We start from the raw sequence: 27979 nt of genomic DNA, 5'->3' as shown, positions 1-27979 counted from the left end.
GAAAAAAACCTAAATTACTTAAAAAAGACACAAAATGACAGAAAAAAGACACATTACTAAAAAAAGACACAACATTACTAAAAAAGACACAGAATGAACAAAAAAGACACAAAATAACTAAAAAGACACAAAATGACAGAAAAAAGACACAAAATAACTAAAAAAACACACAAAATGACAGAAAAAAAGACAAAAAAAACAAAAAATAACTAAAAAGGACACAAAATGACAAAAAACTAAATTACTTAAAAAAGACACAAAATGACAAAAAAGACACAAAATAACTAAAAAGGACACAAAATGACCAAAAAAAGACACAAAGTAACTAAAAACGACACAAAATGACCAAAAAAAGTGCCATGGGAAAGAGAGAAAGATGGCCTATATTTTGCATTTTGTTGTCCAAGTAGCTGTTACTTTGTTCAGTGACAATAAAGTTCAATCTAATCAATTCTAATGACTGTTGATTGAGGGTGTGTGGTGGCAGCGGGGCTCAATGGGTGCTCAGCAGCCCTAAAGCTCTGACCCTCGACTCGCCCCTGGCCGCTGGCATGTAGGTGAGGACATCAGTCTTAAGGAATAAATCGACGTTAAAAGGCCAAAGGCATCATGGTGCTAGAGTCTCACTCTTGTCATTTTCTGAAACTTGGCAGCCCTGAATCAACTATGATATATTATTATAGGTTAGGTTCCCCAGCAGGATATGAAATGGTTGAAATGAATTCCAGCTGCACAATCAAAGTGATGTAAATTACTTATAATCCAGTGATAAATTATGTAAGTAAGAGTAGGTTGAAAAAGTATTAGCATAAATATATACTTAAAGTACCCAAAGTATTCATTATGCAGAATGGCCCAAAATAATACTTTATTATAAATATAACTACTTTTACTTAATAAAAAGATCTGATATATGATCATCATCATAATTTTTACCCCCGTTTTGTGTTTTAGTAGTAGTGTACTTTTTTTTATTTTTTTTTACTATAGTTACCTCCAGGGGTGAACACTAAAGAAGTACATTTACTCAAGTACATTCTTGTGGTACTTTACTCTGGATTTTTGTTCGTGCTCCTGAATGCAGCTACTCGTCTACGTTTTAAAGGGAAATGTTGTACTTTAATTTTCTTCTTTCTTTAATTCTTCTTTAATTTAGCAAGATAACTAGGACATAAAAGTAAAACTATCAATCAATTCAAGTATGGAATGGTACATTGATTAAATCAACTATAAAGAATAAATAAACAGATTAAAATAATAAACTGAATATATCTTAATCAGGGGCGACAGAAAATAATTTCTCAAATTATAGTGCGTCCACTTTTTTTGTTTGCCAAGTGTTAATGATTGTATATAAAAATTTGATTCACACATTAAAATGTAAAGGCTTGTGAAGGACTTGGAGAGCGTTGCTTAATGTATAAGAAACCAATTTACCAATTATAATTATAAGTTTGTCATGTAACGTATGCTTCTTATGAGCAAATGTCTCTATGTCTCCACAAAACACAGATGAAGAGGGACAATTACAAAACCAATATATTATATTTTCTGGCTCAGCCTCACAAAAGATCCATTCAACATCTATATCGGTAATTATGGACAAAATATAGCAGCTGGTTTGTCATAGTTATTGTAGATTAGGGGACTACTTGATTGTAAATGGTCCAACAGTTCCCTCTACTGGTATAAAATTACACTACTCTTCTATTTTATAATAAAGGAGGGAATTTAATCCAGTCCCTCTTTGGCTTGATTGTTTTTATGAAAAGTGGCACTGTGATACAACACAATAAACAAACACTAACTCTATTACATGTAAGTAAATGTAATACTGTGGAAAAAAACAGTTAAACTACAATAAAATATTTAACAGTCTGATAATAAACTAATAAACACCAAACAGAACTGAAAACAGCAGATTTACAGTGTAATAACACTTTGAATACAAATAGTTTTTAAAAAAAGATATGTAAACATCTTCACTATCATCACCATCACGTCACACTGTTAAAATAATCGCCGAAGTCATTTTTTGTCATCTCCTCATAACGCCGGCCACCTCTGGTATCGCCTACATCCTCAGTTGATCAGATCATGTGATTTTACCCCTTTAAGATAATGGCCTATGTCAAGTGTGTGACTTAAGTGGATTTATTATGCCTAAGTCAAAATAAAATGTGAAGCATGATATGGTAACACTTTATTTTGAAGGTGTCTGCATAAGAGTGACATGAGTGTGTCATAAACATGACATGGGATGTGTCATGAACATTAATGACACTTTGAACTTCAACATGACAAGTATCATGAGCATTAATGTTACTTCAAAGTCTGAAGTAACATTAATGCTAATGTCATGTTTCTGACAGGCTTGTGTGACTCTTATGTAGACACCTTCAAAATAAAGTGTTACCATATCTTGCTTAAGTCACAAAAGCATGTTAAAAAATGGCCTAAATCATTTATTTCTCTTAAATTACATAATTTACACACAGTGTTATTACTATGCCAATAGCCATCCTTCGTTACATCCTTTTTTGAGTGAAATGACCAATAAATGTCATATGTTACACTTTTGTTGAAGTTGTTTGTGTTTCCTGCAAAACTTAGTTAGGCGATTATTTTAACAGGGTGACGATCATCAACAATAACAACAACAACAACAACTACGTCACGTATCGAGGACGCGCTCGAGCCAACACCACGCGACAGGGACTGACAAGATGGCGATCATTTTAGAAACAGAGGAGTTACTGCCGTGAAGGAGAGGCTCGGTATGCTGCTTTTCTTTTTTCTATCACTTAAACGTTCATTATAAATGTGTAACAGTATAGCCGATTGTGCGTTTATTGTTGTTCAAACACGTCCAGCTGGTCGGTTTTCAAGCCGAGGCTGCCGTTAGGAGCTGACCTCCGGCTAACGCATGAACTTGTTAGGATTATCGCAGTTAGCCTGGAAGGCTAATGCTAGTTAGCATGCTAGGCTAAATTTAGCAATGCTAATCTCTTTAATAAATACAAGAAACACGGCAGAGCTGGTCTAAGTGGCGCCTGTTGGTGTCCGTGTGTGCTTTACTAGTATTTTTAGCTATTTTAGACGTGCATTCTGTGCGTTTTTCCCCAGTGGTTTAGCTGTTCTTTAGGTATGATTTCAGTATTTTGTAATAGCTGTATCAATTAGACGCTAGCGGTGGCTAGCTAACCTTAGCCGGAGAGGTAACGTTACTTTAAAATTGGGCTGTTTCAAGTGTACTTTCTACGCGTCTGGTGTTGCTGTTATATCGTACAGTTTGCTTAAAGGTTAAACAAGCTTGTAATGTTTTGTTGTGGCTTGTAACCCGTGTTAAAACAAGGCTGTGAGGTGTTCAGCCACTTAAAACCATGCAGTCACAAGGACAAACCAGGCAAAGCGCGCTAACTTGGTGATAAAACTTCGGTGTCATTAGAAACTCTGCAGCAACTCACCGAGGAGTCTTCGCAATGTTTGTTCTAGTAGATAACATTCCTTTCTACACACAAAGTCTATTAGTTTATTCTTAAAACTCTGTTGATTACTATAACTTACAATGTAGATAATCCTTAGCGAGGTTCAGATGTGGACCTTGTAATTAGTGATTACAGTGACAACCACGTTATTCTGCACCTTTATCACTTCTAATTACACCACCTGGAGAATCGACCTGCGAGGACTGCATGCTCTGTGATTAAGCAATCTTTTACTTTAGGTTGGCTCAACAGGCTCTGTCTTGGATCCCTGACAGCTATGAGATTTTATTTATATCCCAGCGGCTGCACACACTCATGACAACACAATCTGATGAACATTTACTGAATAAATACACCCACTCCCATAATATAACGGGTAAACAAACGCCTACGCTGAATTGAATGCTCTCAATCATGCTTGTTTTGCATTTTTAAAGTCTTTGATGGATTTAAGAGGCAATACAGTAGATGGAGACCACACATATCAGGACTTAACTAAACCTAATTTTCCTTTCCCTCCCATCTTTTCTGTCTCTCTCTATCACTTTCCCACTCAGTCTCTTACGCCATATAATTTCCCCAGCTAAGGTTGTCCTGTACCCAGACAAAGGCTTGGTCCACTTTGCAAGCTCAGTTCCCCCTTTTGTTGGATAATATTACTTCTTTGACCTCAGTGGGGGAGTTGATAGGGCTCAGCCCACTCAAGGATCCCCACTTTCCCAGCTGAGGTACACCAACCCCCAGAGATGTGAAAAGAAGCCGGGAGAGGTTGAGTGGAGACTTGATTGTTGGGTTTTGGTTAGGGCTGAGTAATATGCCCAACATCTTCTGTCCCAATATAAGTTCTTTAATATCTTGATAACTATATATATATATATATATATATATCACAGTTTAGCATGCTTTCTGGTAAGTTAATCAATAAATAGTAAATATGAAATAACCAAATGGTGAAGCCTGATTTTGTAAACTGCATACTCCTTTGATGCGCTCCAGTTTTGCTCCCATGTAGAAGGATCTGATGTAAAGGGCCCTCCAAATCACATAGACTGGCTGCTGTTTTTTTTTTTTTTTGGGCATCGCAATAGAAAAGATATATACAAACATATATATCACAGACATTTTTATATTGTTTGACAGTATAAATCCTCACATTGCCTAGCCCTATTTTTGAGTTGATTGTCTTTACACCACAACATATTGTTCAATCAGTGTTTTTGGACAACTCTCCCACAGTTGAAAGCTGAAAAAAAAAACAGACTTGGATTAAATCTGGACTTTTTTTTACGGTTTATCAGCTCATTAGAAAGTTTGTTGGACAAAAATATGTTCATATCCCTGTGAAGTTACCCCGGCTGCTGTCACTGTGCTGGCTGAGTTTCTATTTCCTTGTCACACTATCTCTGGAAAAGCTCAGACATTTGTCTTGTTGATATTTTCATATCCAGGTTCAAGAGCCCATATTCACACGCACACCTTTCTGTGTTTCAGTGGATGTGCCTGGCTACACTCAGTGCAGTCATGTTTATCACCCAGTTGTTTTACTGTTGGCCCTGTGTTTCTGTTAGGAAATGCTGAAGCCTGCTTGCCACCTGGCAGTTTGCCGCAGTTTACTATGTGTAGCTATTGCCTCATAAAACAGAGTCACTTGAGGTTTGATGAAGTGACTTTGAGATTATAATCTTATTGTGTGTTTTCCAGGAAATGGACCGGATGTCATTATGATATAAACATAAATCAAATGTGTTTTTTTTTTTAATAAACTAAATGTTTGGTCTGCAAGTGTAGATTGTGAAACAATATAGATATTAAAAGAACATAAGTATTTAAAAATTCTAGCTCTAACCTGTTCTAAATTTCCCTGTATCTGCTTTCTTCTTCCTTCTTCCTTCTTCATCCTGACTGAACACATCTGTTCTCTCTTCCCTCTAGAAGCCACCATGCCCTGGGAGGGTCCCTTTTCTCAGCTCACCATGGTCACCATGGTGATATGAAGCCAGTGTGAAACGTCGACACACAGACTCACACACAGACAGTCAGTTATTGACTGACACAGCCAGCCAGCCAGCTCGGCAGGCAGGCGTGTGTAATGGACAGGTGTAAGCATGTGGGACGGCTGCGGCTGGCCCCAGACCACTCCATCCTCAACCCCCAGAAGTGGCACTGCGTGGACTGCAACACCAGCGAGTCGATATGGGCCTGCCTGGGTTGCGCTCATGTGGCGTGCGGGCGCTACATCGAGGAACACGCTCTGCAGCACTTCCAGCAGCAGCACCACCCGTTGGCTATGGAGATTAATGAACTTTACGTTTTTTGTTATTTGTGTGACGACTATGTCCTGAATGATAACACCACCGGAGACCTGAAGCTGCTTCGTAGTACGCTCAGTGCCATCCAGAGCCAGCGATATGAGGTCACCACACGTAGCGGGCGAACCCTCCGCTCTGCAAGCGCCGCCCATGATGCCCTCATGCCATCCGGTGCCCGCGAGCTGCAGCTGAGGGACGAGGACAGGATGTTTACTGCGTTGTGGCACCGCCGCAGGGCGCTTATGGGACGTGTTTTCCGCTTCTGGTTTGCTCTGACTGAATGCGGAAAGAAGAGGGAGGAAGAGGAGAGAAAGAGGGAGGAGGAGGAGGAGCAGAAAAGGGAGGCGAGGGAGAGGAGGCGGGCCGCAAAGAGGCAGCTACAGGAGGAGCTGGAGAATGCCCCTCTCAGGAAGAGTCGCCGGTTACGCGTAAAGAGGCAGAAAGTTGCAGATGCTGCAGCCACAGCGCCGTCTCGGAGTGTACGCAACAAGACGAAAACCCCCGTGACCCCGTCTCTCACCCGCAGGACAAGGACTCAGAGCCCTGCCGCTCCAACCCCCAGGAAAAGCGAACGGATTAAAAAGGTCCAACAAACCCCCAAACCCCCGAGCCGCTCTTCTACCACCAAATCTAAACCCAAAACGCCCTCAGCGACCCCCCGTTCTGCCCAAACACCTGCTCGCCGCAAGCAGAGTACCAAACAGGGTGGCTCACCCTTTAAACGGCGCCCCACGGTTACTCCCGGGGTGACAGGCCTGAGGAATTTAGGCAACACCTGTTATATGAACTCCATCCTGCAAGTGCTGAGCCACCTTCACTTCTTCAGGGAGTGCTTTCTGCGCCTGGATCTGACCCAGGCGCTGGAGCTACTGGCATCTGCCGTCCACGGCCAGCTGACGGGAAAGGCCGTGTCCCAGTCCCCCCTAAGCCAAAGGAAGGGATTCCAGGGCAGTTCTGTCTCTGGGGCGGGGCTGAGCGGCGGGGCCTCACGGGCCCGCAGCATGGAGCTGATACAACCCAAAGAGCCCAGCTCGAAGCACATCTCTCTCTGCCACGAGCTGCACACCTTGTTCCAGGTCATGTGGTCTGGCAAGTGGGCGCTAGTATCGCCTTTTGCCATGCTCCACTCGGTGTGGCAGCTGATCCCGGCGTTCAGGGGCTACGCTCAGCAGGACGCTCAGGAGTTCCTGTGCGAGCTGCTAGACAAGGTGCAGCACGAGCTGGAGAGCACCGGCAAGCACACGACCACTGCAGGAGTCCCGCAGAAGAGACTCATCAAGCAGGTGCTCAGTGTGGTCAACACCATCTTTCATGGCCAGCTCCTTAGCCAGGTACGACACACATACACACGCACACACACACACACACCATTGACTAACAGAGCTTCACCTGACTCACTCGTTGTGATGCCTGCTCTCAGATCTGCCCACACACTCCATTGATAATTCAACAGCCATCATCAGCTCTGACTGAACTGTATGACTTCATTCATTCATAATTCAGATTAAATTGGCCTTTATGGATTAAACCATCACTTTAAATCTTTTAAGTGGAGGTTAAGCTACCAGCTCAAACATTAATCACACAGTATATAGTGTTTAGTATATATTTAAGGTTGAGTTGCTGATATTTTAGTTGTTGTTGTTAAAATAGCAATTTAAATTAGTGCTGTATCCAAATCACAATGCATTATCGTTCAAAACGATTGCAATTAGATATTTTTTTCCAAATCATAGGGCCCTGTTTCCTAATCTGTATTTTGTTAACACAGTATTACACTTTAGTACAACCCTGAGAGCCACTTTTAAATTTGGCAATTACCGGTAGTCAAAAAGCTGGGGCAAATTGCTTGAAAGTGTCTGGTTTCTAGTTCTCGACTGTGAGGACTTACTGCATGTCTTTGTCATTTATTATACCTAACCTTTTAGTTTTGGACTGTCAGTTGGATAAAACAAGACATTTGAAGAAATCATTATGTGCTTCTGAAACTTGTAATAGTAACTTTTAAAAATGTTTTTGACATTTTAAAGACTCATCACTTTATTGGAATTTAATGTAGTTAGTAGTTACCAGCCCTAATCCATTCATGATTATAACAACCATTATTTAAAAAAAATGTAGGACGCTGTGTAAAACTTGAATTCATGAAGTTTAGATTGGGGATTTGTAAGGATTTGCAAATTATTGCATTTTTTCACAGCATCTACATTTTTCTGAATTGTATTAATAATTTTAATGAATTGCTGTTTTTTCATCTATTTTCTGTAATTGATCAGCAAAACAGCCCTCAAAATCTCAACCAACGCATTTTTTAAATAAATATCGCATGAATATTTTCATGAATATCCTTATATTCTAAAGAACAAGTACAAAAGACTTGCTTCTAGATGTAAAAATTCTACCTTGTTGTTTTTTATGTGCTTAGGGTGTGGTTGTGAGACCTGGCTTAGCACTCGCAGACCTGTGAGCAGCTGAGGACAACAGTTGGATATATAAAGTTCAGGATCACTTCAATGGAGGAGAGATGTAGGGAGTGTGAAGAGTTGGTGTGAGGACAAGAGATTAGTGTCTACTTGTGGAGGCTGAGCACACACTGGGACACCTGCTCCTGCTGAATAGAGGGCTGTGTGTCTTTAAAAGGTTTTGGGGTGTCTCGGCGCTGCGGCCATTCACCACTTTTTATGAATTTGAAGTATAAAAAGAAAGAAAAACAGCACTCTTGATGGCCAGGATAGTCTTAAGTAGGGTAATATTAGATTCTATATAAAATACACCACTACATCCACTCATGTCCTCATTTCTCTCCCTCTTGTGTGCCGTCAGGTGACGTGCCTGGCCTGCGACCATCGCTCCAACACTGTGGAGCCTTTCTGGGATCTGTCTCTGGAGTTCCCTGAGCGCTATCACAGTAATAGCAGGGAGTCGGCAGCTCAGGCTTCGTGCCATCTGACGGAAATGCTGGCCAAGTTTACAGAGACTGAAGCGCTGGAGGGAAACATCTACGCCTGTGAGCAGTGTAACTGTGAGTTTAAATAACATAAACACACACACTCTCTCTCTTTATCTGTTGCATCAGTGGCTTGACACGGACATTAACACATTTACACCTTTTAATATGATTCTCAAACTCTGACTGAGGCTCAGTGTGTCTTTTTCTGCTCCTGCCACAATCCCACATGTTTTATTTAACCAGTCCAAACATGTCCAGGATCTGTTTTACCTGCGATGAGAGGTTATCTAAGTCTCTTGACATAACAAACTATGCTGTGTGTACCCAAGATGATAGATGTTAATTTAAGCCATTTAAAGTAAGACTTATTACTAATACTTATCTAGAATCCTGAAAGTGTCCTTATTGAGTTTTGTTGTGACCGTTCTACTTCATTTTTCTACTTAATAGTTTTAAATGTTAAAGATGGAAAAGAAAGATTAGAGCACCAAGGGATAAAATTGTGGCACTAATGTTTTCAAGTTACCAGTCAACTTGCTTTCACCAAATTAATTCCCACTTTTCTTTATCGGTAAGCCTAGATTGATAGGAAGAGTAGAGACATGAAACAAAGGGAGAGAAAGGTTCAATTTGAGGTTTGTGCTGCATGGCAATCAGATCGTATATCAGCAATAGAAGCCGGTGATAAAGTGATTTTAACTGATTTGCTATCAGAACCAAGATGTTCTAAAAATAATGTCTTGTATCTGCACCCTGCTGTGCATTTTAGAGTTGCTCTTTTGTGGAGCGGCATGTCTTCCTGAGCCTCGGTAATCAGCACAAGTGACAAATAATTTTAAATCCTTGATTACAAACCACTTGGCCGTCTCTTACACCAAGCCTCCCTGTCTTCCCAGGCTCTCAGGAGCTGCTGGGAGAAGGCTAAAATGAGCTAAATAAAGCAGCCAACGTCCATAGTGCACTTCCAGTTCACAAAGCCTTAAACACTACAGTCATTTAAGGGTTGTAATGAGACATTGATTTGTAGCAATTTATTGATTCACTTCACATCAATCCAAATTCACTTTATATTCATTTCTTTTAATTAAAAAAAAAATCTATATATATATATTAATTTAAATGTCTGAAAATCTCATTAATAAAAAATGTGACATACTGTTTTAGTTGCTTTTGAAATATTTAACATATGCCTTCCTTATTTTTGAAATCACACTTGAAAAAATGTATTGTAATGTAATTTTTTTTTTCATATTTAAGATATGCCTTTATTTTAAAAATTACCACTTTACATGTATTCTTTTATATACAATTTTTTTTATTTAAATGTATGGAAAAGCTCAGTTATAAAGTTGTGAAATCCTATTTTTGTTTCTTTTAAAAATTATATAATATTTCCAAATAAATATATTTTGTTCATAGGATGGTGAGTGGCTAGCTAGGGAGTAGTTGGTAGGAAATTTAAATTGGTTTTAGCAATTAAAATGAATAGCTTGAAGCCCTGTTAAATAGATTTACATCTAAAGCTGCATTTCTACTGTGCAGCTCGACTCGATTCACTAACTCCACTTTCTGGTATCAGCTCAGCTCGCTTTAAACCTCGATCAAGGTGGTATTAAAAAAGCACTAAGAACTATCAACAGCTTTAGCTCCTAAAGAAAAAAGTGTTGAGTTGGGTGGAGCCGTTCTGTGCCATGCAGTGGAAATAAAGAAAAAAAAACGCCCATATGTACCTAGAATACATACCAATGGCCACAAGAGATGTATGAGGATAATACTGTTGGAAAATCTCCATGTTGGAAACTTACTGCCATAGGAAAATATTTACACAGTCATCCTAAATTAGACTTCACAGCTGTGCAAGTCATAATCTGAACGAGTGGAGCAGAATCAAAGTTATTGCATATTTAGAGATATACCGAGCGTTCATAGATTTCTCTCTGCTGTAATGTTTGTGTTGCAAGTTACCTCTCTGCTCCTGTTTGCAGCTGCTCGACGGCGATCCTCCTCCAAACCAGTCCTCCTGACCGAAGCACAAAAACAGCTGATGGTCCACAAACTGCCTCAGGTGCTGCGGCTTCACCTCAAACGCTTCAGGTAGGAAGATGTGACACCAGAGTTAATCAATCTCTGAAGCATATTCAGTCATCCCTGCCAAGAAATTGTGTGTAACATTGTACTCAGGTCAACAAATACAGACATCTGGAGCCATTTTTTAATGAAACATAATGCTGAGTGAGAAAAGCTTGACTTCCATGTTATGAGCAGAAAAAAACAACATAAATTGTGTGATAATACTTAATATTTTTGTTTTATTTGAGATCTATCTGTCCTACAACTACATCATTGTCAGTAACAGTCAGGATTCAGGAATATAAACAATCAAGAATTATTGCCAAATAGCCAATCAAACAGGAGAAGATTTATTTAAAAATTGGCAAGTTATGCTAGTTAAAGGTTCATATAAATGGTTTAGTGGTACCCCATTAGCTGACTGGCTTCCCGTCCTGTGATTGGTCCTCAGGTGGTCGGGGCGGAACCACCGGGAGAAGATCGGAGTCCACGTCAGCTTCGACCAGCTCCTCAACATGGAGCCGTACTGCTGCAGGGAGCCCTCGCCCAAAGGCGTGTCCTGCTCCAGTCCCAGCAGCCCCAGCTCCACGGGCTCGCCACGGCCCAAGCACTTCCTTTACGACCTCTCCGCTGTGGTGATGCATCATGGGAAGGGCTTCGGCTCCGGCCACTACACCTCATACTGCTACAACACAGAAGGAGGTGAGTGGAGGGCACGGCGAGAATTAACAGCGGCCTGAACTAGTTCAAAACAGCCTAATTAATATGACAACCTGATAATCAGATCTAAGAAGTCAATTCATCCTGAAGGGTATTTTTTGTGCCAAATATAAAAAATATAAAGATAGCAGTAGAAGAAATTATATCAGATCTATACTTGTTGAAAAGCGGTTTTGTGAAATTATTTTATTCATGCAAATATTTTACTGCATTTATATGATTTATAATTTAAACCTGGATAATTGGGCAGGGAAATTTTTTTATTGGAATTGCATAGAAGTTGCAATGTGGTCTTGTGCAGTATCCAAACCACAGGAGGCGCCATATTAGTTGAAGGCAAAATGTGTCAAAATACCAATCAGAAGGAAGTGAGGTTGCTCACCAGGCAGAGCAGCATACCACTAAGACTGAGTCCTCACCGCAGAGACCTGGTCTGAGTCTGGCCAAGGGCCCTTTGCTGCATGTCCTGTCTGCTTCTCTCCTTATCAAATGGAACTGAAATGCCAAAAAAAACTTGGGAAGCTTGAAAAACAGCAACAAATCATTATAAACTTAGTGTTGTGGTAGTGCAGAAATATCCTGGCCTACAAATTGTATTCAACAGACTTTTAAAAAATCTTTGTACAGAATTGGGGAAAAAATCAAATTTAACTTTGTGCTAGACCCATCTCTGTCTCAGCAAGATCTGCGTAAGCGCTACCCAATATCTAACAAGAAAAGTTCCCCAAATTGTGTCAAAATTGTGTCAAAATTGTTTACGAAACATCCTAACTCACTAAAGTTAACAAATTATTCTTGACATTCACAATACTTCCAAACATGTGGCGGGAAGAGGCGACCACACTCGCAAAGGTGGGTAGAGTAACCAAAAACTGTACTCAAGTAAAAGCATTGTTACTTTAGAATAATATGACTCAAGTACAAGTAAAAAGAAGTCAGTCAAGTAGCCAAATAATTGCTTGGGTGAAAATCTGAATGGATATAGTTAAAAAAAACTAAAATACTGAGTAACTTCTGATTTGTTGATTCAATAATAGAGTATGAATGTAATAAAGACAAATCAAATATTTACAAAATAACAGAAATTAAGGCAAATTCAGCCACCAGAAACGAATAAATCCTCAACTTGCTTAATTGATTATAATTCATCAACATTCTCCTTTTGAATCACACAGTTGTTTTCAGCTTCCCACCTCAGAAATAAACAGATTATACATTGAATAAAAAATGGGTAAAAATAAAAGTAAAAAGCAGGACGTAGCATAATGTAAGGGAGTAAAAGTAGCGTTTCTTCTTCACAAATACACTCAAGTAAAAGTAAAAAGTATGTTGCATTGAAACTACTCTTACAAGTACAATTTATCCAAAAAGTTCCTTCAGTAAATGTAACAGAGTAAGGAAGTGTATATGATTTGATACCATTGGCGAAGCTTGTAATGAGCCATCTTCCTTCTATCCAGTATCTTTGGTATGTAAAGTTAATTGTTTGAGCCCTATATGATTAAATAAATATATCTGGCTAATATTTGAGGATTCCCGTTCATTCAGTCTGACTTTTTGCTTCTTTTAATACTCCGACTTCTTTCTTATTAACCAGTGTGTCGTTTGCTCCTGCAGGCTTCTGGGTTCACTGTAATGACTCTAAGCTGAACGTGTGTTCGGTGGAGGAGGTCTGTCGCGCTCAGGCTTACATCCTCTTCTACACACAGCGAGTAACTCAGGACAAAGACCGGCCGCTATAGGACCACAATCCCCCTCTTCATCCTCCTCCTCCTTCCTCCGCTGCAGCCTGACCACTCAGCGAGAAGATATCAGCACAGCCCCACCTATCGCTCTTTCTCTCTTTCTTTGGGCATTTTATATCCTGGGAGGACGGGTCTTTTTAAAGTCTATTTTTCTAAATAAGGAAAAAAAAAAGAGAGGAAGGACTCCTTTTTAAAACCTGGTTCTGCTTTGTGAACTTCTTGTATATGGTGTTTATATGTAGGTATTTTTTTTTTAAAAAGAAATGGTGATTTGTTTGTGATTTTGTGTACAGTTTGTATTTTATAAAGAAGAGTATCAGCCAAGATGTGTCTCAGTAGCAGCCAACAGACTCAAGTGTCCTCTACAGGTGTCTTCACGTACCTGCGTTTGGTGGCTTGTTGATTGTAAATGCTGTTCGTTTTTGTTCAAAATCAACTGAAACGTCTCTCGGTCACTTTAGATAGTCGTCACAGAACTGGATGTTTGATTACAAAATGTCACTCACTCTCTAAAAATGGCCTCCCTGTGTTGTGGACAGGTACATTTTTGATTGATATTAACAAAGACGGATGCCAGAAATGCACTAATTTCTACAAAAAAAAGGCCGTCTTGCATTGTTTTTATCGTTAAAGATCTGTACACAAGCAGGGCAGGAAGTTTGTTTTTCACTCTGAAGTTCTCCTGGGTCTGTCAGGAAACATTGGCAGACCTCAAGCCAAAGCCTTTGGGGGAAGTGTATGGAAAAACCTCTCAGCATTTCCAAAACGGTTCAACATTTGCTGTGTTTTTTTTGTTTTTTCTCTCCTCTTTCACTGCGAGGGGGGAAAAAAGTTTCCAAAGTTGTTTTTCTGGCTAAATGCTGCCACCTCTCTTCTCCAGAATGTAACTAAACCATCTCTGAACCATACTAGTGTACTAGAAAAAGTGCCCTTTTTTTTGATGAGAATATATTTTCATATCAATTCAGCAAAGTGGAACCTGCACAGCTGCAGACCCACACAGACCAGCATTTAGATTATGAATGTATTTTTTTATACAATCCTTCTCAGAGGTTTTAAAAGAGGCCATTGACTGTTTTAAAAAAGTGTTTTATACAACTGCTGATTGTTCAACACCACCAGCAGGTGTGACTGTTCTCAAACTGTGTTTTATTCACCATCTTACCATTCAGTAAAATATCCAATTTAACAGGATTTCTGCAGTGTATACAGATTGTGATATTTATCTCCATACTGGAGAAAATTGTACAAAAAGATAAAATAAGGTATTCTCCACCTCAACCAAGAATTCAAAGCACACTTGATGTTTTTTTCTTCATTGTCAGATGTGACACTTTTTTTTTTTGGTTACTACTCCAAGGACGTGTGTATGTGTGTGTGTAAATTTATGGAAGTTATACTATGCAAATTGTTACCTCAATTTTTTTTCTAGAGAAAATTACCTCAATAAATGAGAATATTTTTTCATTTTTCTACAAAAGATGTCAAGTGTCTTGCTTGTTCTCATTTTGTCAAGTCAACTTGTAGCTCAAAATCCCAAATTTAAAAATATTTTTGGTATCAAACCACAAAAAAAGAAGCTTCAATACAAGGAAAGTGAATCAATTTGTTTCTTTTGAAAATCTAGATTAGTATTTAGGAAATGACTAAAAATCTCACAGGATATGGGCACGACCTGAACATAAACTATATTCATCGTAAACAAACTTTTAATGTTCAAAACTAAAATATTTTCTTAACCTAATATTTTGGTAAAGTTTTACATTCATAAATATACATTTACCAAAGTAAAATCTTACATTCATTTATGGAAAAAAAACAGCTATAAGGAGAATAACTGAAAACTAAAGTTTAAGTATTAAAACAGTTGAACTGTGTCCTTTTGTGGCGCATTTACTCAAGTACTTGAGTATTTTAATGTAATGCTCTTATACTATATTTAAACTTAACTACATCTTACTGACAAATCTTTTTAATACTTTTGCTTTTCCAGATTTAAAAAATCACAGAAAAACAAGTTTAATTGAAATCCATTTTTTCACTTAAATTTCTTATAACTATGGTGTGCCCTGACTTATTTTTTCCAATTTATTTTATTGATTGTGTTTTTTGGTTTCCAATTTTAATGACAAATTGGAGTGGGAATATTGGTACGTTCTTTGCTATTTTCTGACAGTTCAAACACATTATTTCAAGAAAATTAAAAAAAGATTAATCGATAATACAATCACTTGTTGCAGCCCAAATATGCTTAACTATAACAATATACTATCTATACTACTGTCTTTATTAAGTCTAATATAAATATTTAGTCTAAATTCATAAAATAAAGTTTAAGTTTGATTTAACACAAAAGCTGCATTAACACAAATTGTTAGGTTTGTTTAATGGACAGATGTGTAATAAGCTTTGTTATGTAACTCAATGAAGTGAATAACCCCTTTGTTTCTAAAAAAAAGAAAAATGTTAAACTGTTGCTAAAAATTGTGTGTAAATGTATTAAACTAGTCGTTTCAGCTCTACCTTAAATAATAAATCTCAATTTACTCTTCTACCTGTGATGTTAGACACACCAGAAGATGACAGGCCTGCAATGAGCAAAATCATTTTAATCAACTTTTTTTTTCTTACAAAAAACATTTTCAGGGAGTTCAAAATGAAGCATTCTTTAATCAGGGAACATATAGTGGCAGCAACCGTTTCAGCGACATTTTACAAATATCGGAGAAACGACGACTCTAAAAGGGCCAGAGTGCAGAGTTCCCTCCTGATGCGACAGAAGCCAAACGTACAGCTGCAGATGCACGGCGTCGGAATAAAGATTTATTACTGCGACACCCGAGCTTTAAATGAGAAAGGAAGTTGTCTGTTTGCAGAGATTTCTCGGCCATGCATCGGCCTAACCACTTCTTAAACCCGTCAGTAGCGTTTGTGCTTAATTTAACTCGAGCACTAAAGCACTGCAGGCTCAGAGTGGAGCCATAGAAAACTTTGAAAATGAAAGGGAGGCGTGTCCCACGCTCGCCGGCTCTTTGAATACTGGGGGTGCACTAGATTCAGCAGCAGCTTAAATACACTGTTTTTTTTGTAAAATGAGGTCCGCGGGAAACTACGTAGCTTCCTCCGACAGAAACATGATGGGTTCTTTAGCTGTGGTTGATGAGTGGAAACTCAGAAAGCCGGTCCTTCTTCCTTGCAAGCTGTGAGTGGTGCATTGTGGGTAGAATACAGTAGCATTTGGCATCCCTCAAATCCCTCGCCGTCCTTTGGCTGCTCTGAGACGACAACGTCTTGTTTGTAGAAGCTCTTCTCTTGTTTCTAACGGGGTCTGGAGGTGCTGTGTGGTGGAGCTGACGGGGTTGTGTGTGTGTGTGTGTGTGTGTGGTGTCGTTGGGGGGGTTGGGGGTGTCAGTAGTCGTCTCCCCGGCTCACCACCTCCTTGCAGGTGGGCCTGAGCAGGATGGTGTGCTCAAACTGAGCGGTGTAGCAGCCCTTGGTGTCGCAGAGTGGAGGGTAGGGGTCCACGATGCCCAGGTCGCACAGGTTCTTCAGCGCCATCAGGTACTTGCTCTCGCCCAGGCGGTCCAGCCAGCGCCGGCAGAACGCCAACGTGCCGAAGTTCTCGTTGATGACGTTCAGAAGGTGCTTCGCTCGGGGCAGCCTGGAGAGAGGGGGGGCGAGAAACGGGTTATTGTAGAAGAAAATGTAAATATTCACAAAAGGGATGTTAGGCGACTTTGAGTATCTTTTAAAGCGATTGATAAACCTGAACAATTATTAATGATAATAATTAAACATTTAATCAAAATTAATATCAGATCACTTAAAAAAATAAAATAAAAATCCATTAAAAAAATAAGATATATAAAATAAAAATATATATACATTTTTAAAATATGTGTATAGGAACAATATATATATAAACAATTTAAAAAAAACATGTGGTTGCACGTGTTCCGTAAATGATTTGTATTTACTTAATTTATTTATTTTTTTAAAATAAAAAGTATACACATATACACACATATATATATATACACACATATATATATATATACACACATATATATATATACACACACACACATATATATACACACACACATATATATACACACACATATATATACATATACACATATACACACATATATATACATACACACATATATATACACATATATATACATACACACATATATATACATATATATATACATACACACATATATATACATATATATACATAAACACATATATATACATATATATATACATATATATATATACATACACACATATATATACATATATATATACATATATATATATGCATATACACACACACATATATATACACACATATATATATATACACACACACACATATATACATATACACATATATATATATACATACACACATATATATACATATATATACATACACACATATATACATACACATATATATACATATATATATATACACACACATATATATACACAAATATATACACATATATATATACACATATACACATATATATATACATATATATGTATATATACACATATATATATACATATATACATATATATATACATATATACACATATATATACACACACACATATATATATACATATATATACATATGTATGTATATATATGTATATATATATACGTATATATATATACACATATATACACATATATATACACATATATATACATACACATATATATATACATATACACATATATACATACATATATATATACACACATATACACATATATATATATATATATATATATATTTTGCTTTGTAACAATAAAATAACATGAAGACGGACAAACTCTCACCTGATGGGGACGTGGCCGACGTCAAAGTTCTTCATGTAGTGAGAGCACTCCATGTCGTCGTGGACCATTCCTTTACCTGTGCTACCAAACGTCTCGATCGCATAAACTTCTCCCTCCTGCAGAGAGAAAACAATCATCCACAGTGAGTCGACAGCTGAATCAAAACTTAAAGGCCGTAAAAGACTTCATACACATCTCAATTTTTTTTCTATATATACTGTTATCATTAGCACAACTTGTACTTGAACTTTCTGTACTATTTTTAAATATTTATCTGCAATGCCTATTATGTTCTCCTCTATATTTAGTGTATATTTTAGTGTATTCCACATTCTGTTTTTTCTGTAAATTATTGACATTAATATGCATTTTACTGCTTTATTGTACTTCTGGTTGGATGCTAAAATGCATTTGGTTGTCTCAGTACCAACCATTTCTCTGTGCAGTGACTATAAAGTTCAAATCTAATCTCACTCTCACAGACAGAGATCATAAAGATTGTTGATAATGCAAAAATCCAAGCCATAATATTCCAAACAGTGAGAGTCATGGTGAGAATAATGAAGGTAATGATGAACTCGCCTCCATTCTCGTTGCTTCTCCTCCTTTAACGATGGGAACAGTCTTGCCAGCGTGTATTCTGTACTGACCGATTGAATGACCGTTCAGGTTTCGGATTGGCTTCACTGGAGAAACAAGAAACAAGGTTCAGGAATCAACAGGCAACAAGACAGTTATTTCTTTATTGATTTTCATAATTTAATAAACATTCATAGGGCAGAGTACAGAGAAAAAAAAAGAGGTTAGAAGAAATAACGAGTGAAATAAAATACAAAATGAATAGGAGTATATATATATATATATATATATATATATATATTCAGAATCTATTTTTTGGGGTGTCTGCTAGTTCCAGTGCAACAAAATATTTTGAAAAGTATTAAATTATAATGTATGAACTGACCAGTGATTGTCAGTCATGAAAGTCAGATACAATTACCATGACAAAGTAAAATAAAGGAATTTTATCCTGCATAAACCCTACAGTGTGTCTTGGATAGTTTTGGAAAGAGAATAACCTATCACAAGATGAACTAAGCAAGATCCAGGTCTTTTTTTATCTTCTCTCTAGCTGATTGCATCGCTACAACTTTTATCCATATCATATCAATTTTTCAAAGACAAGCTAAATCTCCAAACCACTTTTTCAGCTGAAAACCAATTATATTATATTTAGTAGTGTTGTTGAACGATGAAGGTCTAGATGTTGACATTTTCATGCAAAGTATTTAATTGTAAGTTAGCATTGAGTTAACGGATGAGGCGCTGCTCATTTATTACATGGTTGTAGCAGTATGCAAAATCATGACAAAGTATCATGTTACAATGTGTGGTTGATTGAACATTTGTCTGTAACTTGGGATGTAATTCAAATTGTGTGTGTGTGTGTGTGTGTGTGTCTGAGTGACGTGTTAAACCAGGACCTTCAGTATTTGGATCAATTAGCTTATGAGCTTAATTAAGACCAAAAGAACTTAATCAGGACGTGAATGTGCAGTCAGAAGAACTCACCTTGGTATGTTTTGCCGTCCAGCTCGACCTCGTAGGACTCCATCACTTCCTGAATCGCCTCTCCAACATCACACAGACGCACGTCGATGCCGGCGTTCTGCAACAAACAGACAGACAAGAACTGATGAGCTCCAGGTGGCGTGCGAGATAAAACACATCAGAGTGGGTCGTGTGTGTGTTCGTAGTACTTTGATTCCAGTGTTGGTGGCGTCTCTCACAGCCTCCAGCAGCTTGTCGTACTTTGGATTAAATGTGACAGTGAAGGCACAGTCAATGATTCGCCCTGAAAACAGACAGCAAGAAGAAAATCCTTTAGCTGATGTAGGAAGAGCTCAATTTTGAGGAAACTGTTTGTTGAACGTCCAGCAGCAGAATATCAGAAGAGCAATTTTGTAATCTCTCATATCCTTTTTGCTTTTGCAACCTAGGAAAAAAGTAAGCTCTCTTGATTTACTTTCCTTTATTTTCCAAGGAGTCTTTGTCCTTTTTGTTAAATTATTATTATTACTACATAATTACATTATTTTATTACAACTATTATACAAAGCTATTATTTTTAAAATGTGTATTTTATCTATTAAATTAGTTTATTATTATACAATACTATTATTTTGTTTAAATATTTATTTTATTATTTATTGTTAAATAAAATAAATATTTAAACAAAATAGTAATATAAATATGTGCAGTAATAATAAAAAACAATGTAACAAATTATTATTTATTGTTAAATTATTATTTAACATTGTTTTTATTATTATTACTACACAAAACGATTTTATTTAAATATTTATTTTATTATTGTTAAATAAATATTGTACTGTATTGTGTGTTTGTGTTCTCTCTTGTTCTGTCACAAAAAAAATAATTTAATTAAAAATTTAAAAAATAATCTCTGAAAAAGGTGCCAGAAAATTGATCTAATTTTAAACGGCATGTTTTCTAAAGTTGACATAAGATCAACATTTGCAGAACATTTGATTATTTTTGTTTTCTGCATTTCCTTTTATGTTTGGGCATTTGTTGTTTCCATTTAGATCTGAATAGTAAAAAAAAAAGGTTGTGTCATCAATCACACTTAGCTTCTTAAGGTGTAAAAAGCAGCTCAGACTGGAATCAATCTGCCCTTACAACAAATACGCATCTTCTTTGAAACATTATAAGCGACTCTAACTGTTGTGATGAATTACCTCTCAGCGCCGAGTTTAAAGAGTCTGACGATTGATTTTCATTTCGGACGGTAATGAATGTGAAGCATTAGCTGCCTGAAGTGTAACTCTTCAGAGGCAGCTGCTCCGTCTATCCATTATGGAAACAGAGTGTTCCCTGAACGCATCGCTTCTCAACATCAGCACAAAGAGTAGTTTGAAGCAGCGCTCTGAATTCCTGCCGTACCGTTGATGTGCGTGCCGAAGTCGATCTTGCAGACGTCGTCGTACTGCAGGACGGTGGTGTCTCCGGCGTTGGGAGTGTAGTGGGCAGCACAATGGTTCAGGGAGCAGCCGGTGGGGAAGGCCAGGCCCGCGTTCAGCCGGTCCTCTTTTATCAGCTTACGAGAGCAGTCCTCCAACCGCTCACTGGGGGGGACGGAGGAGAGATGAGATGAGAAGTTAGAATAAGCTGCGACATCCTGATCTGAAAAACAACTCCCAGTACTGAGCACAAAAGCAACTGCAAACAGTCTGTGGAGGCTCCCGTCAGACACCGAGCGTCGACCATTACCGTTTTTCTCATTTCGATTCGGTTGAACTACAGTTGAGGTACTTGTTCTTTACATCGATTAATGTAACTTCATACTTCAATCCACTACATTTTAGAGGCAAATGCTGTACTTTTCATTCCACTACATTTAGCTGCCAGCTTTAGTTACTTTTCAGGTCAAGATTTAAAATGAAAAACATTATTAAATGGAAAAACCTATGCATTTTTTTAAAGAAATTAAACCACAAAATAGTCAAAAAAAGTAGTTTAAATTAGCCCTACCTAACAGGAAAATGCTGCTTGCATGAATGCAACAACAATAATAATACGTCAATAAAATATTTGGTATATAGAAAACAATGAGTGAGCCATTCTGCATAACGAGTACTTTCACTTTTGATAATTTAAGTACATTTTGATGGCGATATCTATATTAAGTAAGTTTTGAATGCAGGACTTTTACTTGTAGTGGAGTAATTTCACAGTGTGGCATTAGTACTTTTACTTAAGTAAAGGATCTGAATACTTCTTCCATCACTGCTTTCGGGGATGTAAACTGGAAGTATAATGAAGACAGTAAGTTAGCTGAAGGGCTACAGCTTGAACCCCATTTTTTTGCATATATTTCTTAATTTTTTTGGAAATTAGCAACACTAAAAGTATGCCGAATTAGCTGTTAGCAGCTCCTGTTGGCAGTGTACCCACGGATGTAAAGATGAATATCACGGGATAAATTTGACGCTGAAGAAAACTAAAAAAAACGTGATGTTTCTTAGGTTCTGCAGCTTTAAGGAGCGTCTTTTTTCTTATGAAGTGTGTCGCAGTGGTAAATGTATCCTCACCAGATTTCAATCATGGTCATGCCGGGCTTCATGAAGCCGCGGACGTGCTGGCGGACCTGTCTGTGGGCCTCGGCAGCCTGTCTGAAGTCATTCCACACCTCCTCGTTGGCTTTATCCATCACACGCTTCTCCTCGCTGGTCGTACGCCAAGCTGCACTGCGACTGGGAGGAGAACACAACAACAACAGCATGCATTTTTGATTAATGATAAGAATACTGGTTTATTAGAGGTGGGGCAAATCTGGAAAGTAAACATGAAAACACTGAAGGAAGTTACTGGTTATACAACATAACAACTACATTCCTGGACTAAGCAGTAGTAGCAGAAGTTAAGCAGAATGAAGAGAAGAGAATTATACATTATTTTTAGTTAACCCTCAGGTTTGAAAGGTGTGATTTATCACAGACGGAACGTGTAAAAGCTGAAATTATTGGCAGATTTTCACATTTCCAACGGTCCTTTAACAGTTCATAAGTAAGGGAAAAACCAAACCAAATCTAAACTAAAAATTGGCAGTTCATCAAAAAGACAGCTTGAGTGAAAAATGCTTTACAGGAGCAAAAAAACAACAATAGAAATCAGCAAGCAGAATTGCGTACAACTGCAAAACAATGTTTCAAAATCATGAAAAATCCAAGACAAAAGAAATGTTTTTAAGAGGCAGATAATTTGGTTCCAGAGTTGAGAAGCTACAGCAGTAGAAGCCCAGTTTTTTTTTAGTTCCAACAGGATTGATGAACCATGCAGGAAACTAGCTTTTCAGAATGGTAACAGATCTGTAGGTGTGTGTGTGCTCTTCTTACCCATCCTGTAAGGTGGGGTATTCACACTCCTGTCCGATGGGGAACACTCCACCTGGATGCAACTCGCAGATTGGCACCGATGGAGGATCGGTCTGAGATTTGGCTGGAAGGGGAGAAAAATAAAACCAAACTGAATTCAGGACAGTGCAGTAAATATGACGCAGTGGAACTCCAGCTGTGAACAGAGATGTTCTCTTTTCAACCGTACTGTGATTATAAAACAGTCAGGATTATTCTTCACAGCACTGCAGCATGAAACAGAGCTTCACTCCAAACACATTTGTTTTTTGCAGAACTGAAGAATTAAATATAAACAACTCACGTCCTTTCTTCTTCTTTTTCTTCTTCTTCTTTTTCCCTGCCGAGTTTTCTCCGTCATCTCCATCTGTGTGAGTGAAGTCATTACTGTTACACCAATTAACAAGTGTGAACTTTACACTTGAAGATGACGTGTGTTTTATCAGGTTTAAAGACAATCACCTTCCTCGCCATCCTCCTCTTTCTCTTTGTCCTCAATCGCCTGCTTCTCCAGCTGTTTGGTCACATCAGCCACTCCGTCAGCCTCTGCCTCAGTGCCTGCAGCAACCAGAAGATCATCAACAACAACGTAAACATAAACAGTCTGATGAACAATCAACTAGCAGCCGTCACAAAGCTGTTGCATCAGCACAAGCAGCAGAAAGCAGAGGGTGATGTGAGAAAACAAACAGTGGGACAAAAAGAAACACAAACATTATATCAGCATCATCCTTTAGAGCAGATCGATTAAATACGTGCTCAGAGTAGAGAACCAGCACTGAATATCAATCCGATACCAGCACTAGGGATGGGTGTTTGGACCGATTCACAGTTGTAGATAAAAGTCAAATGAAAAATTACACAGATTGATTAAAAATTCCACCTGATCGACCAAATTCTTAACGACCATCGATTAATTATTCCAATCCCTAACAGCACTGTGTCTTTCTCAAATTTAAAACTATATGGAACTCATTGGTGTAGTTTTAAAGTTAGTAAGATATTGCTTTTTTTCTCTCAAAACAAAGTCAGCAGCCAGCTCTCGCTTTAAGATATATTATTTAATTTATCAACATTAAATTCTCTAAAATGTTATATATTGTGTTGTGGTGTCTGCTTGCATTAATTCAAATGATTCCAACGATTTTCAAACTGAGAGAAATCTGAAATTTTAATTTGTTTGCCTGTCAATGGCATCATATCTATATCCTCTGTGCATGCATTAGCATTTTAATTGTCTGCCAGAAGCTGTCATAAATTAACTTTTTATCTAGTTTAAAAACACATCTGTATGATAAACCTTTTCAGTCTTATCTACATATTTTAACAGGATGAAAGACTACTGGATCTTTAGTTATCGGAGTCAAAAGCTGAGTAAAATTCAGCTGCAGCTTGATTCGCAGAGTATCCTGTGCTGACCAAACAGCCTACTTGTCTGATTTAAAATGTCTCTAAAAATAAATCATTTGAACAAACAAGATCCTGTAAAACACATTAAATCCTGCACTGCTCAGTGACACTGGGAAGCCATTTATAACTTGACTGAGAATGATAGTCATGTGACAAAAATTCAGTGAAACTTGGACTGCACTGCAGGCTGTTTACACAGAGAACAGAGAGAACAGGAGGGGTTGTAAAAATGCAAATAGCAAAATATGTACAACAAGTCTAGGCTCAGTTTTTTTCTATTATTGGTAACACTTGTGGGCACTTAGAAATATGTTGAAATTATAGATTCTATTTTTTCCAATTTTTGTAAAATAAATTATCAAAGAAACTCAACTCGTTTTGCTTTTTTATTAAAGGACTTATGTCATTATAACTTTTGAGTTCTCCCTACTACTAGCCATGATTGTGCTGTTTCCTTAGAGGTGCAGGCCTTATATGCTGCAGTGAAAAACGAGGCCACAGTGGGTAAATAATGCCCTGAAACTGCTCAGGATTCAGTGCGTAGAAAAGAAAAACCTTTAGGAAAATAAAAAACAAATAAAAAGGGACAACATTGAGCCTATTGTGAAGGATCTGCTCATGTTTGAGAGTTAATTACTGCTTATTCAAAGTGGCAGCTGCTGTAAATAACCATTATTGATGTAAAGTGGGCCTTAAAAAATGAGTCAACATCAGCAAAAATAATGTGAGCGAGTCAGCTGCAGAAAGTGGAGTTTATATAATTAGGTGACACTGCTTGTTTTCCCACAATTCTGCAGAAAACACTTATTATTTCAACCCAAACAGCATGTCTATCTCTGTTTTTTTTTGTTAAGGGCACTCACTTCCTAAAATGGTTTGTTTCTCCACAATAAGCAGGTATTAGGATATGTAACATTTAAAAGTTGCTGTAAAAGCATTTGCATGAATTGATTAAACACTGTTGTCATGAATGCACCTTTTTAAAATGCTGCTGTGTTTGTTCTGTGAGCTATGAACAGCTGACATATTGTAAAATGTTTCTATAAACTGCAGGTAATTAAATGGAGTTTGGTCTGAAAGTTTATGAGGATCAGAGGAGGTTCGTGTTGTTTTTCGTTGTGTATTTATTATAATAAATCATCCTTTGGGTGTTCTTTCCTTACATAACAACTCTGGCAAAGGGGGAATTACGAAACAGGAAAACTTGGCTGAGGCTCAGTGCAGTCGACAAGCAGAACAGTCACTGAAAGGAGCAGTTAGATCAGCAGATTCAGGTGTTTCCTCTCAAAATGAACAGTACATTAGTTTCAGTTTCAGCTGTGTTAAATGTCACAGTTCCTGGATGAGGCTCTGACTGCAGCCCAGCGTGTTTTTTAAGGCCTGACAGGCGCTACACAGCAACACCACCCACACTGCCCTCAGCCCGCATGGCTAATGAGGATCAGCAGAAAGACACACGTGCTGCAGCACAACACTTCCGGCCTGACTTTCAAAATATAAACCAGAATGTCATTAAATGTCTAAAAAATACTCCAAATAAATGTAGGAATTAATTAAATGATAACTTCACTTAAATAATGGAAAGGAAAGGAAATAATTTTATGAATGTATCAAGGAAAATAATCCAACTAAATAAATGTTTAAATACATTTTAAAATGAAGAGAAACGTTAAAAATAAATGAGAAATAAATGTAATAATATATGAATACGTTTAACATTACAAAGTTATTAAATAGGATAATACAAAAGGTAAATAAATTGAGAAGCTAATAACACAAATATTAATGTCAGAATTTATCAATTAATTAATCCTATAATGCTGCTTTTTTTTTGTTTGTTTATCTTATAGTGGGACTGCTTCCTCTGTGTTATGTGTATGCCTTTGTTGTCTTGTTATTTTTTGTAATTGACTCGATGTCATAGTAAATGGGTCAAATTAATACATATAAAGTTGAATGTTATAAGAAAATGAAACTATTTAGCAAATACTCCACATGAAATTAATTATTTTTGAAATGGCATGGTGCTTACAGTTTAAATACTGATCAATAAATTGTTCAAAAGGGAATTCAAACATTTTTCTCCACCTTTATTTTGAAGGCCTCACCCGTCATTTCCGAGTCCGTCGCGGCTAACTGCTGCTAACATTAGCTCTGCTAGCCTGTTAGCAACAAACCGCTCGAGCCGGCCTCACCTGTCGTTGCGGACTTGTTCTTCTTCTTCTTTTTCTTCTTCTTCTTGGCCGTCTCCTCCACAGGGTCTGCCTCCTCTCTGTCCTCCGCCTCTCCGTTCAGCTCCCGGTCCGGGACTGCTGCCTTCTGCTCCGCTACCTGCTCCGCAACCACGTCCGCCATGATCGCAGGCGCTGCTGGAAAAGGAAGCGCGAGGGACTGTGGGAGTGCTGTCTCTGGCGCTGCCTTCAGGGACACTCCGGGTTTTTATTATTGTTATCATAAAACACTTCTTCTTCTTTTTATTATTATTTATTTTATTCGTACTAGTTTTTAGTATTGTTTTTGTACTAGTACTACTACTACTAGTTGTATTATTATTGTTATTACTGTTTTTATAAGAAATAGAAAATGGATGGATGGATAGTTATTATTATTATTAATATTATTATTATTATTATTATTATCAATACTATTATTGTTTTATTAGTACTAATTATAATTATTTTTGTTGTTGTTTTTATAAATACTAGTTATCATAATAATATTAATACTTATAATTACTATCATTATTATCATTATCAATACTATTATTGTTTTATTAGTACTAGTTATAATTATTTATTTTTGTTTGTTGTTTTTATAAGTACTAGTTATTATAATAATATTAATACTTATTATTATTATTGTTATTATATTACTGTTTTTATCAGAACTAGTTATTATTATCATCATCATCATTCTCAATACTATTATTGTTTTATTAGGACTAGTTATAATTATGTATTTTTGTTTGTTGTTTTTATAAGTACTAGTTATTATAATAATATTATGATATTATATATCACTATTACTATTTTTGTTTTTATTAGTACTAATTATTATTATTGTTATAATTATTCTTTTCATCGTTTGTAAAAGTACTAGTTATTCATGTTATTATTCATATTCATGTTATTATTGTTATTATTGTTATTATTATGCACTATTTATAGGAATAGAAAAAATAGAAAAAATGCAACACATTTAAAAACCAGGACCATAAGACAATAAAATTAGATAATAAAATAAAGTAATTATATAGTAGATATAGAAGTTCATATATATATGTTCTGATTCTATTTGTCTATATATTTTAGCCCTTTATTTAAACCTGTATCATTTAATGTCTTAACTTCGGTTGGATTTTTTTAAACTTGTGATTTAAAGTGATTTTCTTTTTTATATCGACATTTTATTAGCCTTCAAAAGATTTTCTATGAACTTTAGCGCAATATAGAAAACGGTAATTAGGCCTCACATTGCTAT

The 27979-nt window shown here is 37.1% G+C and overlaps 2 protein-coding genes across 3 annotated transcripts; one reads left to right on the top strand and one right to left on the bottom strand.

Moving 5' to 3' along the window:
• The first annotated feature begins 2734 nt into the window (after positions 1-2734).
• On the top strand, positions 2735-14255 carry usp44 (ubiquitin specific peptidase 44). 2 transcript variants are annotated; one of them, XM_059325514.1, is made up of 6 exons: positions 2735-2777; positions 5421-7128; positions 8621-8819; positions 10733-10841; positions 11269-11519; positions 13155-14255. In XM_059325514.1, exons 2-6 carry the CDS (start codon positions 5578-5580, stop codon positions 13277-13279), a joined length of 2235 nt encoding a protein of 744 aa, XP_059181497.1. In that variant the 5' UTR covers positions 2735-2777; positions 5421-5577; the 3' UTR covers positions 13280-14255. The 2 variants fall into 2 exon arrangements, with proteins under 2 accessions (XP_059181497.1, XP_059181498.1); XM_059325515.1 differs by lacking the exon at positions 2735-2777 and adding an exon at positions 3488-3864.
• A 1618-nt stretch (positions 14256-15873) lies between these two features.
• LOC131960340 (methionine aminopeptidase 2-like) lies at positions 15874-26879 on the bottom strand. The gene is made up of 11 exons (XM_059325517.1): positions 26695-26879; positions 23552-23647; positions 23394-23456; positions 23072-23174; positions 22268-22429; positions 21120-21301; positions 19913-20007; positions 19725-19821; positions 18735-18838; positions 18153-18268; positions 15874-16943 (listed from the first exon to the last, which is right to left on the bottom strand). Exons 1-11 carry the CDS (start codon positions 26852-26854, stop codon positions 16691-16693), a joined length of 1431 nt encoding a protein of 476 aa, XP_059181500.1. The 5' UTR covers positions 26855-26879; the 3' UTR covers positions 15874-16690.
• Between the last annotated feature and the right edge of the window lie 1100 nt (positions 26880-27979).

This window comes from Centropristis striata, chromosome 22, assembly GCF_030273125.1.
Source record: "Centropristis striata isolate RG_2023a ecotype Rhode Island chromosome 22, C.striata_1.0, whole genome shotgun sequence".
Classification (NCBI taxonomy): Eukaryota; Metazoa; Chordata; class Actinopteri; order Perciformes; family Serranidae; genus Centropristis; species Centropristis striata.
This window is presented reverse-complemented; position numbering and strand designations above follow the sequence as displayed.

Coding starts and splice junctions, on each gene's coding strand:
- LOC131960340 (XM_059325517.1), bottom strand. CDS start 26,854: ATGGCGGACGTGGTTGCGGAGCAGGTAGCGGAGCAGAAGGCAGCAGTC. Junction 18,839..19,724: donor GGACGGCAAAACATACCAAG/GTGAGTTCTTCT, acceptor TTGTTTCTCCAG/TGAAGCCAATCCGAAACCTG. Junction 16,944..18,152: donor GTCGGCCACGTCCCCATCAG/GTGAGAGTTTGT, acceptor CCCTCTCTCCAG/GCTGCCCCGAGCGAAGCACC.
- usp44 (XM_059325514.1), top strand. CDS start 5,578: ATGGACAGGTGTAAGCATGTGGGACGGCTGCGGCTGGCCCCAGACCAC. Junction 7,129..8,620: donor ATGGCCAGCTCCTTAGCCAG/GTACGACACACA, acceptor GTGTGCCGTCAG/GTGACGTGCCTGGCCTGCGA. Junction 11,520..13,154: donor CTGCTACAACACAGAAGGAG/GTGAGTGGAGGG, acceptor TTGCTCCTGCAG/GCTTCTGGGTTCACTGTAAT.